The 21,815-nt window shown below is 31.6% G+C and overlaps 1 protein-coding gene across 1 annotated transcript in view; it reads right to left on the reverse strand.

Annotated features, from left to right (window-relative positions):
* LOC125075841 (proton-coupled amino acid transporter-like protein CG1139) overlaps positions 1-20,878 on the reverse strand; it is a 40,679-nt gene extending 19,801 nt beyond the window's left edge. Inside the window, exon 1 of the mRNA XM_047687645.1 lies at positions 20,705-20,878. Coding sequence (XP_047543601.1) covers positions 20,705-20,773 — 69 coding nt within the window. The 5' untranslated portion in view covers positions 20,774-20,878. The remainder of the gene's footprint in view (positions 1-20,704) is intronic.
* Between the last annotated feature and the right edge of the window lie 937 nt (positions 20,879-21,815).

The raw sequence follows: 21,815 nt of genomic DNA on the forward strand, positions 1-21,815 counted from the left end.
GTTTGGATTATAAGCCGTTTAAAAACTCTTTCTAATTATATATGTAAAAAATAAACAAACATTTTTAGTTTTCTAAATATTAGGTTAAAATATTATATTCTTATAGAAATGAAATAGAATAACAATGAAACGGTTATCATATTTCTAGTCTTCCATAACTCTATACACGAGTATATTGTAATAATACTTTAAGTAAAAAAAAGACATTCATGTTTTTATTTACAATGTGAGTTATCTTTGTTTATTTTTACCTGTAGTTCTTCACAGATAGTAAGGTGATTTTTTTCTCGAAAGGAAATATAAATTGTTATCAGTAGACAGTGACAGTCAGTAGACCTGTCCATTAAAGCAGTCACGACGTGAAATTTCTCATTAATAACACGTTTTCCAAGTACATACCTAAATATCATTAAATATAAATCATATCATCAAAAATCTATAAATTTGTTTAAGGTTACTTATAAATAATTGATCGTAGAGTTTTGTACAGCACGTCTGGGTATCACTGCCTTTCGACCTATTCGACCTGCCTTTCCAACGATTTTCTACTGGCGATCAGAATGACTTTTTTCGCTGTATTCTGTTTGAAGGGTGAGTAACCAGTGTAATTACAAGGCCAAGTCAAGGGTCATCACATCTTAAATCCCTTGGTTGGGGGCGCTTTGACCGACGCAAGAAACTCTAAGAGGAAGGTTGCAACATACCAATAAATTCATTAGACTACATTGTTTTAAGAATAATTAATCAAAACTTGTCAGCCTCTTTTCAATTTATATCGCTTTTGAAACATTTAAATTTAATGATATATTTTGATCAAATAATTTTCATCCTGTGGTCAGTATATATTATAATTCTAAATTTTTTAAAATTAAAACTCCATATCGATATCGGTTTTTGCTTCTAAATAAACAAACAAAATAGTTTTTGGTCCCCCATGTAAAACTTATAATTATATCAAAAACCTTGGAATCGATTAGGGTACAGAGCCTGCATACCTACTAGACGGATTCAGAAAAACATAACCCTCTTTCTTGGACCATCGGACAAAACTAGATGGTTTTTGCTGTGCATTTTTAACTGTTGCCTAATTAGCATACCTGTCTACCGCTGACGAAATAACTATTAAATATTGTTTGACATGTAAATATTTTATATTATATATGAGATTTGGCATAATTTAACTTCATATAAAGAAGGAGAGCAGAAAGGTAAAATGTTTGCATAATATGTCTTACAAATACATTATATCAAATAAAATAAAACCTTCATAGTCTACGCTCTGTTAAGGTTTTTTTTACTGTAATAATGACAGTATCGTCCAGCTGAGCCTTATTTCCCCTATGTTATTTCTTGATTATTATTCCTATCGAATTAATATGTTCATTAGAAATGAACTACGGTCGAATTCCGGGCGACCCGTAGTAAATTAATAATACTCTCAAAGCAATGAAATATCCAGTTAATGCATATTTATAAGATGTGATGACGAAAATAGAAAATAGAAAATTTAGAAAATAATTGTATATTTGACTGGTCATCTTTTGTATATTATTAGAATTTATAGTAATATAAATGTACCTAAATTAATATTGGCGCAGCATCAAGTACTCAATGAATGATGTCATGAGTTTTAATACACATAAGTCCGTCGTAAACGACACCGTGTACACCGACGACCGTACAATTTGGGTCGTTGGTGAAAAACATTTAAAAAACATATCTTCGTCACACATTTATAGGAGATGCACAAATATATTAGTATACAATACAATATATAACAAATAATCTTACGTGTTTGATATTCACTAACATGTATAACATTGAGAAGAAGGAAAACATTGATAATTAGACAAAAACCCGGCTTCGCTTCTAATAAATAAAATTAAACAAATATAAATATACTAACTACCTTACCCCTGCACAAAATTATTATTTGAAACATGTTTTCTGAACGCACCCGTAAACGTCAAACATGGCCGCCCGTTGAATGGTAGTGTCATTGAAATTCATGGATTTAATATCGAAATATCTCGATTATACGAATTTTGAGGATCGACTAATAAATCATTATTATTTTTTAACAATCTATAATTGTGGATAGGTTTCGATCGGTCTATCGTAGACTTGCACAAAATTATTAATTTATTCCAGTTTAAGAAAAAAAACTTTTTTTTTCAAATAAAACGTAAGCTAAACTACACTCATTATTTATATAAAATACAACAGAAAATGTCATAACTTCTCTCTTCATAATTATTACAAATAATAGGAAAATTTATTGATGGGAATGTGATCATACATAATATTATATCTAAGTAATGTGCAGTTGGCCAAGTGCCTCCGCCTAACGTGACTCCGACAGCTGTAACTACCGTTTTACATGCACATTTATGCACATGTATCTGAGTCTTGACATATGTGAAATATATAAATATCATTATTATTAAATCACGTGAGGACGACGTGCAAAATAATGATTGTTAATACTGAGAAATGTTTATAAATGTATTTTTAAATTTTAGAATTAATAGAAAAATATTGTATACTACTTGTAATCGTAATATACAACATTATTTCAGCTGAATAACGAAATACAAGGACAAATATTATTTCAACACTTGTTTTTTGGGCATTCACGTAGAACTATTCAATAATTACAAAGTCATTTTTAAATAATGTCACATAAAAACAAAACCTTTTGATACAAATGTATTCACTACTTATTTTAAATTGTAATCGACTTAATATATTAAAATAGAATATGGGAAAAAATTAAGGAAATCAAATGATTATAAACATTTAAATGCGGTTTTTAAGTATAATGAACTTTCATGCAAATATTTAAGGTCACTAATTATTGTATTTATTAAAATTAATTTATTTTTGTATATATGCAATAAATAAATGTTTTAACATGTTTATAAAAAATAGTATTGAGTAGGTCGACACTAAACAGTTTAAAATTGACTCTTAGTTAGTTTATTATTTAGTTACTTAGTTCTCATTCAAGGAGACAAAGGACGTTGCGTGGAGCGTCTGGCGTTGCGTCTCGCAGTCTAATCAAACATATCGTAATTTATGTGTGTGGGTTATCGATATTAAGTGCTACTCGTAGCAGTGCATGCGGCGGCAGACGCCGTCGAGCCGCCGTCCACCACCTACCCTGCGTACGCGTGTATTAATTTGTCCTTGGCATAGATGAATGGAGTAAGATAATCGTACTCCATTGTCAATTTACACACGTCTGTGTTGAGAGTTGTTGAAATGAGACTATCTGCTGTCGTGGCCGTGGCGGTAACTGTCATTCCCTATGCACCGTACCACTCGTCTCATTACCACCCGCGTTTGCATAAACAGAACTACACACTACCATATGTTTGAAACTGTGTCGTTTCTGCGTAAACGGAGAAAACTCGCAACGAGCCGCGCGACTCGACGACAAACGCGACATACAAGGCCCCGCATTTCCATTAACAAACTTCATATATTTTATAAGATAAGAATAATGAAAAACCTTTAATAATACACTGAACAAGTGGTAAACTCACTTTTCAATTTCATATATTAGTTTTCAATTTCAAATAGGATCATCGTCGATCGAATTCAGAAAATAAAATAGTTCACATACGTTAGAGCTGTTGGGAAAGAAAGAATAATAAAGCCGAATTGATAACCATAGTCCGGTCCAGTTTGGAGGGTATGTGAGCTAGGGTATCTACAGACCCAAGGAATATAACATTTTTTTATCCAAGGTTGGCGGCGTATTGACAGGGATGGTTAATATTTCTTACAGCCCCAATGTCTATGGGCGGTAGTTACCACGGCATATCAGGTGGCCCGTTTGCCAGGTTGCCTCCCTACCAGCACAAGCTATTCGTCACATTTTATCATTTAAATACTCAAAACAGTTCAATGAAACCTTCAAAGTACATTGAAAGATTAAGAAATGTTACATGGTTAAGTGATAAAAATACTTAACGTTCGAGCGCATAAGTGTTTGTTAAACAAATCACTAAATCAATGAAGTTTTATAATAAGTCAATTTACAGTTAACATACTACACTATTAAATCTAATCAAAGGGCAAACTGTCGTCTTTATTTATCTTAAAAATGTTAATTAATATTATGCCGGCTGCGACCCTACCTACAGGTTTTACATAAAATCAAAAGGAAAACTTTGAAAAATTATTTAGGCTAGCGTCACTTCTTTGAAAATATTTCTGTTCATAATTATTATAGATCCACTCGGCCGTTCGAGTCCAGTCCGACCCTGAACCAGTACAAGCACAAAATCTGTAGATAACTAAATAAGTATTTGATATTTCCTACAAAATAACAGAAAGGCTACATACTAATATCTCCTCTAGGCTTCGTTATATTTAGTTAAAAATTTGAACAAAATCTCTCTTTATCATTGTCAATCATCATACAAAAGTGTAATGTTCCATGAAGTACAAATAATGTCTGAAAATATTTATGAAGATATGTTCAACAAAAAACAAAGCAGAAAACAGGAACCATTTAACGATTAGCACAGTTCGATTACTACAGCCTTTCACCGATCCTGAGTTGTCCCACAGAGGGAGGAAAGCAAAAATTTTCCACTAAAACCGGTTGCTCGCGCCGACCGGTCTACCTGTACGTGTGCACGTGGTGAGCCCGCGCTACTGCGTGTTTAGCTTGCTGGAAGTGTTTAATGTGTTTATATTATGAAGGTTTTATTTATTTGATTACATTATAGAAAATAACACAAATAAAACAATAAAAACATGACGTAGTTACATTATGTTTTACTTCATGATCAACATGTCTATGAAACACGAGTTCAATTACCTAAACTAAAACTATGTAGCGAACCTACTGCATTTTAAATTTAAACCATATTATATAATTTCTAATATCCAGACATTTTAAGTAATTGCTGAAATTATATTATAGAAATTATAATATATACATTGAACACGATTACATTCTAGCGTCTGTCGCAAATAAATCACCGCAATTCTTCCATATCCTTAAACGAACGTGTTTCAAATACAAAAACCTATTTAGATAGGTATATTACATAATGTTTGTTACACATAAACAGAACTATATAAACACACAGTCGTTATTTATATTTACGTGTGCTTTTAGCATGTATCCTGTTTCATTTAGGTTAAAACAAAAAAATAATTTATTAGGCTTAGAATAATTTAGAAGATAAGTCAGTGACATGACATTACTTTATCGTTTGAAAACCGTTTTTTTTTGTCATTAGAACTAGTTACGGAAAGCCATAATGGCTTCAACAATATCCGACAGTCCAATTGCAAACGCATAAAAAATATAATATTTATTTAATGGTAGCGCTTCTTGCCGTACATATATCTTGACCGTGTTGAAATGTAAACATTAAACCTGGTCGCAAAAACGCATCAAAGTTGAGGTACCGCAAGACTCGCTACAGGTAAAATGTGGTAACTGGTAAAATCCGGATAGAACCGGTCTAGCCATGGCTCTGATTGCGGGCTGATTGACTGAAATGAGATGCTATTGCACATGGAATGAAGCGATTGCTTAAGGTAAGATAATTTTCATATACGCTCTTATGCGGAATAGTCATAGCATTAAAGAGGTGTTAAAAGTTTTTGATTGATAAACACTATTACCATATATATACCAGTTAACGATGTTGTACCTACCAGTCTTTAATTATACTTTAGATTGTTTTGATATGAGAATTTAATGACATTTTCAAGTTTATATTATAAGAGTGTTTTGACAGATATATAATTAACTAATAATATGAAAGTGGTTAAATAATATTTTCTGAGCATTTTTTTCCCATAATTAAATAATGTACTTTTTCGTACGTAATATAATATTATATATTGGAATCCGGTATCTGATATACTTGGAAACGACGACGAAGTGCAAACAGAATTGCAAATATCATTAAGAATAATTTGTTCAAAATTGACTCCAAAAGTATATCTCGACTGTGACAAATAATTTTATTTTGGCTTCAAAAATGGTTGAAGGACTTGAGAGATAATTGCGAGGAAGCAGGGACTTGCCGACATACGCAAGGAACAGGTTATTCCCGAGATATCGGATAACGAGTAGGTACAGCCGTGCACTTCGATGTTGATTTATAAATATATTATTTTAACGCACGATTCCATATTTATTTTTTAAACACTCTTAAGAGAAGTTCAGACCGCATATTTTATTTAAATAAAAACCAAAAATAAAAAATAATATTTTTTTGTACGCAAGTCAGATGAAAACTCTTAGTTAGTATCACTAAAAATCTTAGATGTTATCTCCCTTGTGTCTACTTTACACTGGGTCACTCGCATTATGTCGGGAGTAATATAGCCATATGCGTGTTAACCCTTTAACTACAAACACTATTTTGAGAATACAAGATAAACAAGTTATTGATAAGAGGGATTTTAAGATTTTTGAATTGATTACTCTTATTATATTATTTCCATAAATTAAACAAAAACCTCGAATAAAAATGAAATAAAAAGAAATCTGAAACTGGTTAAAGCACGGAGAATGAATGAGTATCAATAAGTTATAATATAGCTCCAATGGAGCGTTGTCATTTCATGATATTTTTAAATAATAATACGTATGGCATTCGCAATTGCAAAAACATAATAAATATCATCTCTCTAAATTTTATTTCATTATGTGTTTAATATGTTTTAACTCGAGCGCAAGCGTAGGCGAAATTTAATAATATAAAAAAAAAAACGAATCGTTCCATCTGCGATACCTGTGAATACAATAAAGCGAATAAAAACATATATGTCACAAGCGGTCGGCCAACTTTTAACCTTCAGCTCAGCCATTTAGTTCCTGTCACAACTGCTCTACAAATGCTCACCAATCCCAATACAAAAATGTAGTCGTAAGATGGAGATGCATATGTCCATCCAATATTAATTCTTGTTGATTTGTTAATCAACAAATCAAGAGAATTAATGTTTTATTATTAGTTATTTAAATAAAGAGATAAAGATTTTTAATTACCTATCTATTTATTTATCCATTTTGTAAATCTCATATTTTAGATCATAAACAAACTTTAATTTATACTTAACTTAAAATTGAACTGATTAGATAATTTTCTACTCAACAGTCCCCGACGCAGTCTACTTTTAGTTCCCAGACGGAGGAAATGTATCTGAGGTCAGTGGGTTATCAATTAGGCGTTACTTAAACGATTTGATGTTTCGATTGTGATTACTCCAAGGTCAAACAAATAGCCGTGAATCATGTCCAATAGAAGACCACGAACTTGGTAATTACATTTTGTGTCGCGCGGTGATTTTATGTGCTGAAAATTTTAATAAAAATAAACTTGGAATTATTATACCACCAACACATATGCATATAATGATTGTCTTGTATTACAATGCCTCTTTAAATATTTTGTAAGCTTTTATCTGACACAGCTTGTGCGTAATACTGTTCGTTACGTCATACATTTACTATGCCAGAAAACTTAACGCAAATGTCAACAACAACTGTACAAAGGCTTTACTCATTCGAATACATGGTATAGCAACACATACGAGCAAACAAAAACATATAATATACTAACTGTCCCGGCTTTGCACGGGTAGCAAGTCTACATAAGATCATGTATATTAAAGGACAAACAAACAAAGTATTTCTAGGATGTTTATTGGCCAGTAACCTTCGCGGGTGTATGTTGGATATCTCACCAAAATCTCATCACAATCAGATGAATTGTTTAGCAACGCACAAAGGCTAATATTTAGTACGATCGCCTTTGTCAGCGATTTATTTAAGTAGGTATATCCATAAGTCTTTAAATAAATATCATTTATCAGTAGTGTAGATGTTACCGGGAAATAACCTAGGGATTTTCTAGCTTTACATAAATTAATATCGGATTTGGAAAAACGCAATGCGATTCACGTATTAATTCACTTAGATAATTTCTCTTACGCGACGTAATAAGTATCTTAAATTTTAAAAGAATACTAAAATGGGGTCTTTGCGAAATTATCTTTGTGTCTAATCGACAGGAATAAATCTTAAAACATTATTTTGGGTGTATCTTACGATTTTAAAACTGTTTTCTCACAAATATGGAACCAACACACTGCCATAATTTATAAAAAAACTACAAATAACCCGACTCTTACTTCACTTCACTCGAGTAGTGTACTACATTTGATCTAAGGTTTACCAGACCAAGGCAATCTGGAGGAAGAAAGATGGGGCGAGTGTGTACCACATTAGACAACATATTATATTCGGAATAGAAACAGAAGATGCTGGAAAGAAGGTACTCGTTGATGAATAGCCTGTCTGCCTTTTGTGTGAATAAATTATATAAGTGTCGATCCAAGTCCACAAATGGCAATGCAATTGATTAAACCAGGGGGAAGCGTCAATCGGTTTCTTAACACTACACCGGTTTGGAGAGGATTCAATCAATTGAAGTCAATTTGATGACAATTCCGATTTTATAGCTCTGACGGTATTTAATGTCTTGTGCTTTTATTATTATTTATAGCATGTTAATAATATAGTTTTTTTTTCTTCAAGAATTTAACTTGACAAGTAAAATGTAGAAATATAAAGAGATATAGTTGTACTAATTATGATTGTGTTTTCTTAAAACAAGTTCTTATTTGTTTAGTTTAAAACTAGTTATTTACGTATAACGTATTATTTGTTTTTTAGAAAAAAGAATTCCTTCAATTTGAATGAATATTATGTTTATAAAATGTACCAAAAATCAATGTAACGTTAATTTGAGGAAAAATTGTATTTACCAAAAAAAATTACAGGTGTTCGATTGTTATGCATCATCAACGTTTCTTTAAAGCTTTGTGGGAAATTTAATAAAATGGAGAACCAAACTTAAAATAATAAATATTACAAGCTTGTCAAAAAATAGAGTTTGAACCATTCGTAATATTTGGCCAAAAATAAATATGTCATAGGTGCCAAACGAGCAGGATGCTCGTCTGATGGAAAGTGACCACCACCGCCCATGGACATCTGCAGCACCGGGGGGCTTGCAGGTGCGTTTCCGGCCTATAAGTAAGGAATATGCTCTTTTCATGAAGGTTTCCAAATCGTATCGGTTTGGAAAAACCGCCGGCGAAAGCTGGTTCCATAGAGTGGTTGTGCGATTATTTTATTATTAAGATTTTATCTCTTGATATTAGTAGACCATGAGACGGACCATGAAAATTTATATGTTTATTTTTTTTTGCTACAAGGTAAATGACTATAAAATAGTTTCTGTAACTGTGTAACTTTTAGTACTGGTTTATTCTTCGCATATAACATCTGGATAATACTAGCTTTTATTCATTACCGATACAACAATAATGTACGTATACACTCACAGTGTATCAAACGCGGAAACGAACAAGTTGTCCTTCAAGCTTGCACTGATGAATGTAATCATTTTTATACTGTACGACATTAGAATCAATCGTATATTAAAATACATTGTATCGCTATGCTTTAACAACTTCATATATAAATAACATAATTTTCGTTTTTATGTTATCAAATCTGAAGAGAAGGTAATCTAATAAAAAATTCTATATAAATTGAAATTTATTCATCAGAAAAGATTATGTGTTATGGATACGTGCATACAGGTAAAATCCTGCGCATAATGGAAATACCAAGACCAATTATTTAATAATTTATAAAAGATTATTGACAACTCGCGACGACGACAAATGTATTTTATAAAATAAATAAAACACTTATAGCGTTTTTTTCTTCGCATAAAATTGATCTCACTGCTATATATAAGTGCAAATTTTACATTATATTTGACGTGAGAGCACTGAGATTTACTTGTGTTTTTATTAGATACTTAGTTAACATCATCGTATTAAAGGCCAGTAAAATAATTTTCCCACTAGATTAAACTATAACGAGGTGATGTTAGTGATCACAGTCGGAAGTGACGATTGAGGAAACACCTACAAGGACTACCTACATAACAATATACATTAGCGCGGCAAATACAAAGAACGTCACGGCATGACGTTCCACCACGAGGTAGTTCAGTATTACTCTATATAATTTGGGATAAAGCAAGAAATTAACAATATTTTTAAGATTCACATGTTGCCTCACTAGATCATAATCTCACAATTAGGAAATGAAGATTATATTATGTGCTAGATTACATAAAGATATATTCAACGGGTAATCTCTTTGTTGTTGTATCCCAATCGCTCGATGAGCTGGTGTAATGGCTCGGAAGCAACGGCTGTTAAGGCCTTGACAATGAATGACTGCGGAATGTATTGAATAATGTCGACAATGACGGTCAGAGTATTAAATTTAGTCTTTGATCAGTGCAATGAATGAAATATTTCTTGTTATTCATACGTTGTATATTCAGCGCATAACATGTTGTAAGCGTAATGTCTATATACGAGTACGTAGTAAATGGCGGCGTTTGGTGCAATTCGTTAAGGAATGCAGTATGCACGAAGGTCGGGCTTCTGGAAATGAATGAAATCCTAACAAAACTATATTTACCGCCGCCTTACGCGTGATTTCAAAATACAATACTGTTTGTTTTGTGAATTGTTGCGGTTAATTTGATTAAACGTTAGTAACTTTGGGATATTTACTCTCAATTGGATTTGAATTATTTTATACGTCATAAATTAATTATGTTGCAAATATTATTGTCACACAATTGAACCACGAGACTTTGTGTTTGCGGATATTAAAATAGATTCACGATGCGAATGTGGACTTGCCTCAACTAATTGTAACAATTTTCCGATAGTAGGTGTGTTCAGTGCAAACCAATTGACGTGACGTAACTTTAATAAGACGTCAATTTATCCTCAATCAAAACAAACGTCACTGGATGCAGCAAATAATAACTAATGTTCCGTAACCAGGGTAACTACGCTTTTCGGATATCTCGGATTTATCCAAGTTAATATTTTACAAAGTTACCGAACCTAGCATAGCACCTTAACAGAATATGCTGTTAATTTTTATTTTACTGTACTATTGCTTGTAAAGGATTTGTAATGTCGTAATTAATTCACGATGCATAATCAGGTATTTATGTTTTACTAGTTGAGAAATATGTTGAAGTTTAGTGCCAAGTAATCGAAGGTTCTCGAATTTTTTGTATCGATTTTATTTAAAAGTTGGCAACCCTAATTGTATAATTAAAATCGTAGAAATCAAGAGCAAGGTCTTCTGACATAGAGCAATAATGACGATTGCATTTGTTCGTCTAATAAAATTGTTTTGTTTGCAAAGATGCGTAGGCAAAATACTTTGTAAGCAAGTACATTACTTGTGTTTCCTTAAAACTCGTAAAGTATGTTAGTTTCCTCTCGATGTTTTCCTTCGACACCGAGCTCGCGACGAATTATAAAAAACAAATTAAGCAATTAAATTAAGTACATGACAAATCATACAGTGTCCTAATCAATGAGCCATCTCGGTTATTTCTGTAGTTGAATGTAATTTTTTTTAATATTAAATTTATAGATATTAATTTTAGAAGAAAAAAAGTACGTTCGTATATATTTCCACTTTTTTGATCGATTCTAGTTTACTAAATATTTAAAAAACTAGAATGTTTCTGATAAATTTTATTTAAAATGTTGATTAACTTGAAGAATTTGTGGACAACATAAATATCTGTTACTTTATCAATTTTGTAACTTTAGGGCGACAAAATAAACATCAATACGGTAGTAATGTGACACAATAACCTTGTCCATGCATTTTCCAGACTGTAGCTTTATAATAGCCGGTCAAAAGCCCATTGAGCAATATGCCTTTACTTTCAAATGCCTTTGTCAATGCCACATTAAATGTTAACGAAAATACTAAAACACTCTCAATAAATACATTTATAAGTAGAAAAATCGCACAACGACATTTGTTATAGAATGTAATTATTGAAAAATAAATTTAATTGATAGTTATTAATTATTAAGAGCCGAGATGGCACAGTGGTTAGAACGCGTGCATCAAACCCAGGCCCCATGGAATTTTCATATACTTAATTTGTGTTTATAATTCATCTCGTGCTCGGCGGTGAAGGAACACATCGTGAGGAAACCCGCATGTGTCTAATTTTAACGAAATTCTACCACACGTGTATTTCACCAATCCGTATTGGAAAAGCGTGGTGGAATATGCTCCAAACCTTCTCCTCAAAGGGAAAGGACGCCTTAGCCCAGCAGTGGAAAATTTACAGGCTGCTAATGTAAAAATATTAATGGTTATATATCGCCATAGTAAAAATTAATCAATGCGCCAGATAAGCTATTTTCGCAAAGCAAACAATCGCATTGCAATTTATAAATAAGTCGCTATGCAAGGCAGAGTCCACGCAAAATATAAGACAAATACGACAATTTTATTAATCTTTAAAGAACAGAAATATCATACATCTTCTCAGATAAATTGAATTGACATTCATCATGACAATTACTCAATGTAGATCTCAGACTAAAAGAATATCCTACATGTACGAGACGTAGCTTCGCATTTTCTTAGAAAAAAAAACTTTGAATATAAAACTAATATTATATGGTCCAGTGCAGTTATGTAAGCAAATTACTTTTCATTTTTTGTACCGCATTTTGTTTTATGGTCGTAGACGCATTTATCTTCTTATTTAATTAGGTTATACTAGTAAATGAGAACACTTTTTTTTTGTAATATAAAGCCACTACCTAGCCACATATTGGCCACTAAGCCAATTTAAACAAAATTTAACTAAAAGATGAACCGTGTTCGAAAAATGTTTTGCATAAGGAGCAGTGATTCGCAATTACATCCGCTTTCAAGACTATTTCATGTTCTTTTTTTATGTTTTCGGTAGGTGGACGAGCAAATGGGCCACCTGAGGGTAAGTGGTCACCACCGCCCATAGACAATGGCGCTGTAAGAAATATTAACCATTCCTTACATCACCAATGCGCCACCAACCTTGGGAACTAAGATGTTATGGCCCTTGTGCCTGTAGTTAAACTGGCTCACTCACCCTTCAAACCGGAACACAACGATGAGTGGGTGGTACCTACCCAGACGGGCATGCACAAAGCCCTACCACCAAGTAAAAAGTTCCACCTAGTTCTGTAAACGAATATGTCATTCGTTTTTGCCTGATCTTTTAATAGGATCATCTATCATTAATCTTCAAGTAGAATATTCTAATTGAAGAGTTCATTCTTTTTTCGAAATAATTTCGGTCATCTTTGTAATTAACCTGACTATTCGTTATTCGAACCTACTAGTCTTCAGATCCGTAAGTAATTGTAGTGTCGTAAACAAATCCATTAGGAAAACGAATCTTTTTTCGATAGCGATGGGTACATAAAGTTTTCTATTTGCTTTTTGGTAACTAAACTTATTTAGCGCAATGTTGTGTGTCTACTAAGATGTTACTACAACTGTACATGTTTTATCTGCAAAAACATAGCGGATCTGAAGAAGAACATGTTTTTTTTTTAATCATATGTCAAAAGTCGTCAATATCATCATCTATCTAAGAATATTTTGTAACTTTTGTTTACAGTATTGTATAATTTTGTACGGTTTCGTATCATTATTATTACAAACTATTGCAATAATTTTAATTATCTACTTAAATAAAATTACTAATAGCTTAGGCTATAATCTTTTATTTTCAATTGTTTATTTGTGTATCTACTTGAAACCATTGTCATTTTGATAGGCCTCGGCACTCGAAATTCTTCACCCACTGATTAATGTCACATCAGATCATATCGGCCATTGATAAAATATGATAGTTACTAGAACTTTGTAAGCCTTTCACGCTGCCAATTTGCCAATGATTTTCTAATGAGGTTAACACTTAATGCAACGAATGCAACAGCAATGAAATAGGACGCATATTTACCAATAGATTTTGTAAAAATAATCCACACTAATATTATAAATGCAAAAGTAATTCTGACTGTCTATATATTGCTCTTTCACGGGTAAATCAATTAACCGAATTTGATGAAATTTGGTAGCTTTAACCCCAAGGAAGGACATATGCTTTTTTTATAAGCCGCTAACCACAAAACTTGTCGCAACTTTAAACTTATCCGAAATAAGAATACTTTATTAACACGTACCGACGTGATCGACATGGAAGTGTGCAATGCTAAGAAAATAACATATATATTAGAGTCAGAATAAATATTGTTTCAAAATATGCATTCCTTTACTTACTGATTTATTAAACAGATACAGTTATTTCTAAGGAAACTAATATCTAATTAACTCTTATTCGCTTTTATTGAAAATCTTGCCAATACGCGGAAATATCGTTTTAATAATATTATGTTATAATCCGTATGATTTTGCTTCACGTGGCAATTACTTCCCTCGTAAATGACAAGAAATTAATATATATTTTAAGTTATTATAATTAAGTCCTCCTGACCCAATTACTGCCTCGGAAGTCAATCTAAAAGACGATCCATCTGAGTAGTATATAACAAGCACAAATGCAAAACAAAACATATATCACAATTAATGTCTCCCAAAATTACTCGTTTACTATGTTTTGGTGTTGAGGCGTGTGTTGTCGTGTTTTTGAACCTCAGATTGCATTATAAACAGCATGCATGAGGCACTGACGGACCATCCGTTACGACTTAGGAACTTCTGTATTTTTTATAGTTAAATTTATATGAAGATTTTGTGCGTTTTCTATTTCTTCAGTTAAATTAATAACACATATTATTTAAATAACATTTATTTATTTATTTTAATTATTAGATATCTGCGTGTTGATGGGAAATTGAAGCAAAGTATAACCTATTCTATTATTAAAAAGATGCGTTATGATTTTATAACATACATACTCGTAGGTTTGATAGTTATAGCTAATTAGTTGAATGCGTAATTCTGATACAGCATATGAGTAAATATGTATGTATCTACAAGGTGTGATATGTTAGCACTGTGTCAGTTAGCGCCTTTAGAGCCACTCGCCGTAAATAATTAACGTTAGACGTAATAATATTCCCTACCCATTCATTTTATGTTTTCATCGTAAATCTCATTTCATTCGTTCGTTTCGTGTTATATAACCTTATTAAAGTAAAAACTTATGTGACTCATTACAAGGATAGTCTTGTACCTAATTATTTTTAGTAGATGAAATGAAAATAAATGCATTATATACCTATAATAATATACTATATATAAGATATTCTTATACAGTTAAACTCATATAAAATTCAAATATCTTTTAAGATATTATTATGTAAAGTTTTTTATGTAATGTATTTTCGAAATATTCTTGTGTATGCCAAAATACAGATAATTAATCCAGTATACCAGTTTAGGAGTAGAATGTTGCCATTTGCCAAATATATTAGCGCAGCTAACCTTCTGTAAGTATTGCCAAATTTACAAAACGCTCTTTAATATTATACTACAAATATATAAAGCGTATTATGTACATACATTTCGAAATTTAAATTTGGTTGGCGTTCGATATCGAAGGTATTTAAGAAAAAATATTTTCGATAAATCTTTATTGCAAAGATGTTAATTGGAGGTAGGATTTTGTGCAAGCTCGTCTGAATAGGTACCACAAATTAATCAAATATTCGCCAGTCTGGTTATATAAGATTTAAAAATAAGCAGATTGCATTGTTAATGCAGTTTATTTAATGATCGTCACTATAAAGACCACGTTAATTAAAATAAACGAGCATGAGATTGTGTCACTTCATAAGTTACTCATATTTACCGACTAGCTGCCCGTCCCGACTTTACTTGGGTAAAAATGTATTTTTTTTACTAGTGAGACATAAACATTCGCCCACTGATCTTTTCGCTTGTACAGTGCTAATGCATCGTTTAACTCGCCCACGTATTGTTTAACGCGTAAATATAATATTCTGAAACTACTGGCTCGAAATGTAAAAGGTTTTTTTAAAAAAGTTTAAAATTAAGACTCAAAAAGTATGCAATAGATTGACTAACTATATAGTCGATGTGTGGCTTGAAATTAAAAAAATAATAATATGAAACTTCCATAACAATCAGATGAGTATCTATGACGTAATATAAAAAATAACCAAAAACATACTTCTCCATAATATCTAATTTTGTGATAATCACTATATCGCTAGACTATTGTCTATTATATAGAGACAATAAATTTTCTATTCCATTGACACATTTTATATAGAATGTACTGTCGCTAGCTTATTCCATTTTCGGAAAATTAATTTTCTACTTCTCCTAATATGATTTATAAAGTATAAATACGAAATTTTGTATATTTATTGGACATTTTTTACTCAAAAACACAAAAATGCACCGATTTGAATGTAATTTGGATATTCTATACCCTGACTTAAGACAAAGGCACACATGCTCTTCTCTTCTCACCTCCACATACCAGAGAGGCAAAGCCGCGCGCGAAATACGGTACATAATAAATTATTTTTGTGATAAACGACAAAGTTGTTTTTATTTAAATAAAAAATACCAGATTCAATATAATTTATATTAACTCGAGAAGCATAAAAACTATGCAATAAAAATAATTCACTAAATATCTGAAATATACTTATTTATCTAAAACGAAGCGAACCGAACGAACCAGAGAATCTAAGTCAAACCCAAAAATGTTTTCGATCTATGTTACGATTATAAGATTAATTCAGATGGTATTGAATATCGTATGTTCTTAGATCGGGGTTAATGAACGATAGATAATTTCAAATTGTCCATAAAATGAAGGCAAAATAGTGGTCTCGACGAACCTTGTTGACCATGACACGCTGCTCTAGAAAAATTACTGTGATTATTATGTATTTGAAAGGCTAATTTTAACATACTATGCATATAAATAACGAATACAGTTAGATTCGCATTCACCGCGCCATAAAACCAACAATTATAAACCAACTTATTATGTCATCGAGTGACCAATATAATCGACTGTTTATATTAAGCTAAACATTAAGTAAAATTAAATTTGTTAACAAATTTGGTCCATGACCTATTGTCAATATTGCATGTTTTAACAATAAAGATAACTGAAAAACAGTGAATCTATCGTACTAAAAACTCTTTTTGCACTGTATTAACATACAATAGTCAATGGGGATTAAAGTATAATAAAATCCTTGTAACTTATAAAGGTTTTTTTACAATAATATAATGTAGGTTTGTAATCATGAATCGGTGTCAACTTTGAGAGCATTGGAGTAAACACTGTCATTTTTGTCATTATTTATTTAGATTTAACAAACAACAAAACTACGATATAAAACCAATAAAACAAAAATGACATATAATTATATTGTTGTCTATTACTTGTCAGTCAAATAAATATTTCAAGACTGCCTCGAAATTAGTTAAACTTCATTTCTCTAAACATTAGTAGGTAAAAAAAAATCAAAAATATTTTTCATTATGGTAATAAAAAACAATGACTAACTCTTCTAGTATTCCTAAAGTGATCTTGCGTGGATGTTTATCATTCATAATGTAATTAGAAACCTAATAATTAGTAGTAATACTGTTTTGTTATGATCTAAACATAACATTTTACGAGTTAGTCTGCCAAATATCCTGTTGTATGAATTCATTCGGATAAAATAGTACAAGTTTCATAAATCTTAAGTAAAGTCAATTTTAAATAAATAAATTATTACCCCATAAAAAAATTTTATTATAATATAATAAAGTTTTCTTTTCTAACTAGATTTTGAACAAATATTTTTTCAAATTTAGATTAATGCAATTCGAGTAATTTACCAAAACCGGTAAATTAAATGTATTTGACGCGTGATATAAAGTTTCGTGTCTGTCTGTCTGTGTCTCCGTTTAGATTATACGAGTTTTTTAACATTAATATTATATAGTTAAAGGACTCGAGGCACAGTTTATTAATAATTTATTGTATAAATATATTCACGAGCATAACATTATACGTTTGTATTTCTGAGACAAAAGGCGTGAATCAAAGTAAAATAAAAACTAGAATAGGTAGATGTTTAAATAACACGTGCAATGAAAGAATTCAATTTCTAGTCCTTTCCATTACTATGTAAAACATGTTATATGTGGCAAACGAGCAGGAGGCTCTCCTGATGGAAAGTGACTTCCACCGCTCATAGACATCTGCAACACCGGGGGGCTTGCAGATGCGTTGCTGGCCTTTAAGGAAGGTACCTAAGTCGTATCGGTTCGGAAAAACCGCTGGCGAAAGCTGGTTCCACAGAGTGGTTGTCCAAGGCAGATAATGTCTTAAAAATCGCGCTGTTGTTGGGTTTTTAGTTGTAAAAAGTACAGAATATAGATCATTGAGTAGAAAAAAAGGTAACGACGTTGCTTCAGCCAAATCTAAATATAAACAATTGATTTTAGTATAGTAATATTACTCTTCTTTACTAAGGAAGAGGATTTAGCCCAGCAGACAATAACAGGCTGTTACTACACTGGTATTGATCTCCACATTACCATATTAGATTAACAAAATCTCTTAAAACTGCAATGCAGCAGAAAACCGAACTTAAGCTTGTGGTCACAATATATATACATATTTAGATTTTAGAGTGTGTTTATTGAAACTATAATCACTGTATGCTTTTTTTATTAATTACGACGTATAATCGTTTGAACAATTGCCCTTTCCTTGTTTTTGGCAGATATTTTGTTTAGAATCTGGATAAAAATAGCTATTATTCGGTCATATTGCGACTCGCCTTGTGTCTTTGAAGTGTTTGTTTTTATACCTTTTCGTTTATGTTTCTACTATTATATTATTTTTTAACACCAAATAGAAGTATAAACTTTTATTTCAATTATAAACCTAATGATAATGTTTATGAACAGGAGGAAAATTCCTACAGCTATAACAAGTTTAAGCTATGAGTAATTATTAACTTTTTATTCTTATAATTTTAATACTTGTATTATAAAAATCAGTATTTCCAATTTCCACGGATTTCCCGATGAGAATTGAATGACGTACCAAACTTATACATGCCAATTAACGACCTTAATTTATATTTAATTTTTATACCACGAATGATTTCCTACATGACAATAAATATTTTAACCACACTTGCTTACTTATAATTATACAGCGTATGTGTTTACCTGCAGATTTTCCTTAATAAAAGCACTGATTAAAAACTGAATATAAACTCGATCTTATGTACCTCTGTCTGACATGATATTGCAGAAAAATAGTTTTGCTTGAGCTTTAGAATCATATGGACCGTCTGACAGAAAGCAGTCACCTGTGGCGATAGAATCTTAAATGGTTTTTAGGAAGCCGACGTTGAATTTATGACAAACATGAACATCATATTTATATCACTTGTACATTAGTCATATTAGTAAATCGTTACAATTAATATTTAAAAATTGAGTTCCAATTTCAAACTGCAAATAGTAAATTTCATTATTCATAAAATTCGTTACTCGTTAGTGACAAAAATTAAAGATGATAAAAATATTTGTTGTTACGATTATGGTAAGTCTTAACAAACGGCCTTATGAGAATTATCTCATTTCATTATTCACCATATTGTTTTGATTTCCTTAAATTATTTATTGCAATTAGATAAATAAGTATGTTTAAAATTTAACAAATATTTAAAAATTTGTAAAGTGAGGAAATGAAAACATTCTAAACTAAAGCCTACATTAAAAAAACGAAAAACTAAGCAATAAATCTTACAATACTGAATTTCACGGTAGGTTATAGAAATATTTTGTCACTGTACCGACATATAAAGACCATCATTATTCATAATTATGTGGTTTTACTAAAGGACCTATTAATAAGAATAAACTCCATCGATCACGTTTAAAGAAAAATGCTCTGTATTTTGCCATTTTATGGGTAAAATACATAATCTGTCGACGTCATCGTTTTTATTGTAATTGTAACTACGTCCTTTCGGTGTAATATTATAAAAAGCCAAAGAAAACTTTCGTTCGGTCTGCAAGAGGGATTGTAACATTTTATAATCATTTATATGCGAAATCTAATATGAGTGTTAATGGATAAAAAACGTCTCGGCATCGCTCCAGGCGTCTTAGTCAAAGCTCTTGTAATGTGTGGAATGAGAAAATTGCGTGGATTCGTTAACGACTCTTCTGGTAAGATAAAGAATGTTCACTTTGAAAATGAAAATACTTTTGGTGAATGGATTATTGTAACATTATCTTTTTTTAACATTTATTTTATACGAGTACCTACATATTTTGATTTAATTAATAACTATTTGGTAAAGAAATAATATTATATTAGGTTCATTGTAAAATCAATGTTACATCATACATTATAAGTTTCGAATGGGACAACAACGAATGCGGTATTGACATTGGTTTTCGGCTACCGTCCGCATGGTTATTTACGTCTGACCATGAGACAACAGCCGCTGCCGTTCACTCGCGACTTAGACCTGTCGATCTGAAAATACCATCGCCAATACAGGATACATCTCATGTTATAAAATATAAAATTTCGCATTCCGAATTTATACATCCAATTAAAGACTTAAAAATATGAAATAGATTTTTGGACAAGATTAATCTTATTTCGTCAATGAATAGCATGTGGGCAGTGTATAAACACTAAGTGTGACGGAATAATCGCAATTTATACAATGGTTGAACTTGTAAAGAAATATATTATCATACCTTTTTATTTTGGCGGGCGGGGGTTAGCCCCACCTGGGAGCCCATCTCGGCTAAAATGTTCTTCGGCATTTTGATGCACAGTGAATCACTTGTTGGAAAATTCGCGGGTGCACTGTTCACGGGCGATAACACGGTGCGCGGCGGACGCGCGAACTAGCGAATGAGCGCGGGACTGCGCGCGCGCACTTATAATGCTTGCGAGCGTGACGTCACCGCACCAGCCTGCGCTCCTGCACCCTACGCTTTGATTACAAAGAAATTTCAGAATAATGAAGTTTAATGTAAACACCCTTAAGTACATACGTTATTTTCTAATAAATAAATTTATCAATTAACGGTGGTAACAGCAAAAGTAATCTAAGTAATCTTATGCGAAACGTATTAGATCAAAAACAGCGTAACTTAATGATATTTCAATGCACACCAAATTTTGCTAACCATCCAGTTTTCACAGAACTGGTCTTGATTGTCAAGGCGTCGTCGTCGATAAGTTTTGAGAACTGACCGGTGTTTTTCATAGCGTCGAGGGAGCCCCATGTGCCAAAAAATTGTCATTGTATACGTTACTGAGCGGATACCTTGACTCGCTATTAAAATACCCCACAATTACATGCAAAACTATTTGGTTACTAGTAGTTTAGTATAACTATTGTACTGTTTCCTGTTTTAAAGCCACAGCGTCTTAGGTTTTCCGCTTGCTTGTCTTGGTTTTTAACGCTTGGCGCGACTTCCATAATTAACAATGCCGGACTTATCCTTATTAATAACATTATTTGAATTTTTTATCTTGAGATTATTTATTCATTTCATTTATTCGTAAGCAAATAAACAAATATAAAATATATCCAACTGAATTACACATACACTAAGTTGAATACAATACATATATAAATTTTCAACTCAAACGGATTAGCGGAACTCCTAAAAAATTCAGTTACAATAATTGATCCACACGTCAGCTACACCTCTTGTTAAATAAATGCTTGCAAAAACGAAGCACAGACGACTATAAGAAAAATGTATTCGTAATCAACAGCGTTACGGAAATTTAATGTACAATTCGATTTATTTTATAATGCCACATAGGATTGCAATAATGAAACAATATAAA

Source organism: Vanessa atalanta, chromosome Z (assembly GCF_905147765.1).
Source record: "Vanessa atalanta chromosome Z, ilVanAtal1.2, whole genome shotgun sequence".
In the NCBI taxonomy this organism is placed as follows: domain Eukaryota; kingdom Metazoa; phylum Arthropoda; class Insecta; order Lepidoptera; family Nymphalidae; genus Vanessa; species Vanessa atalanta.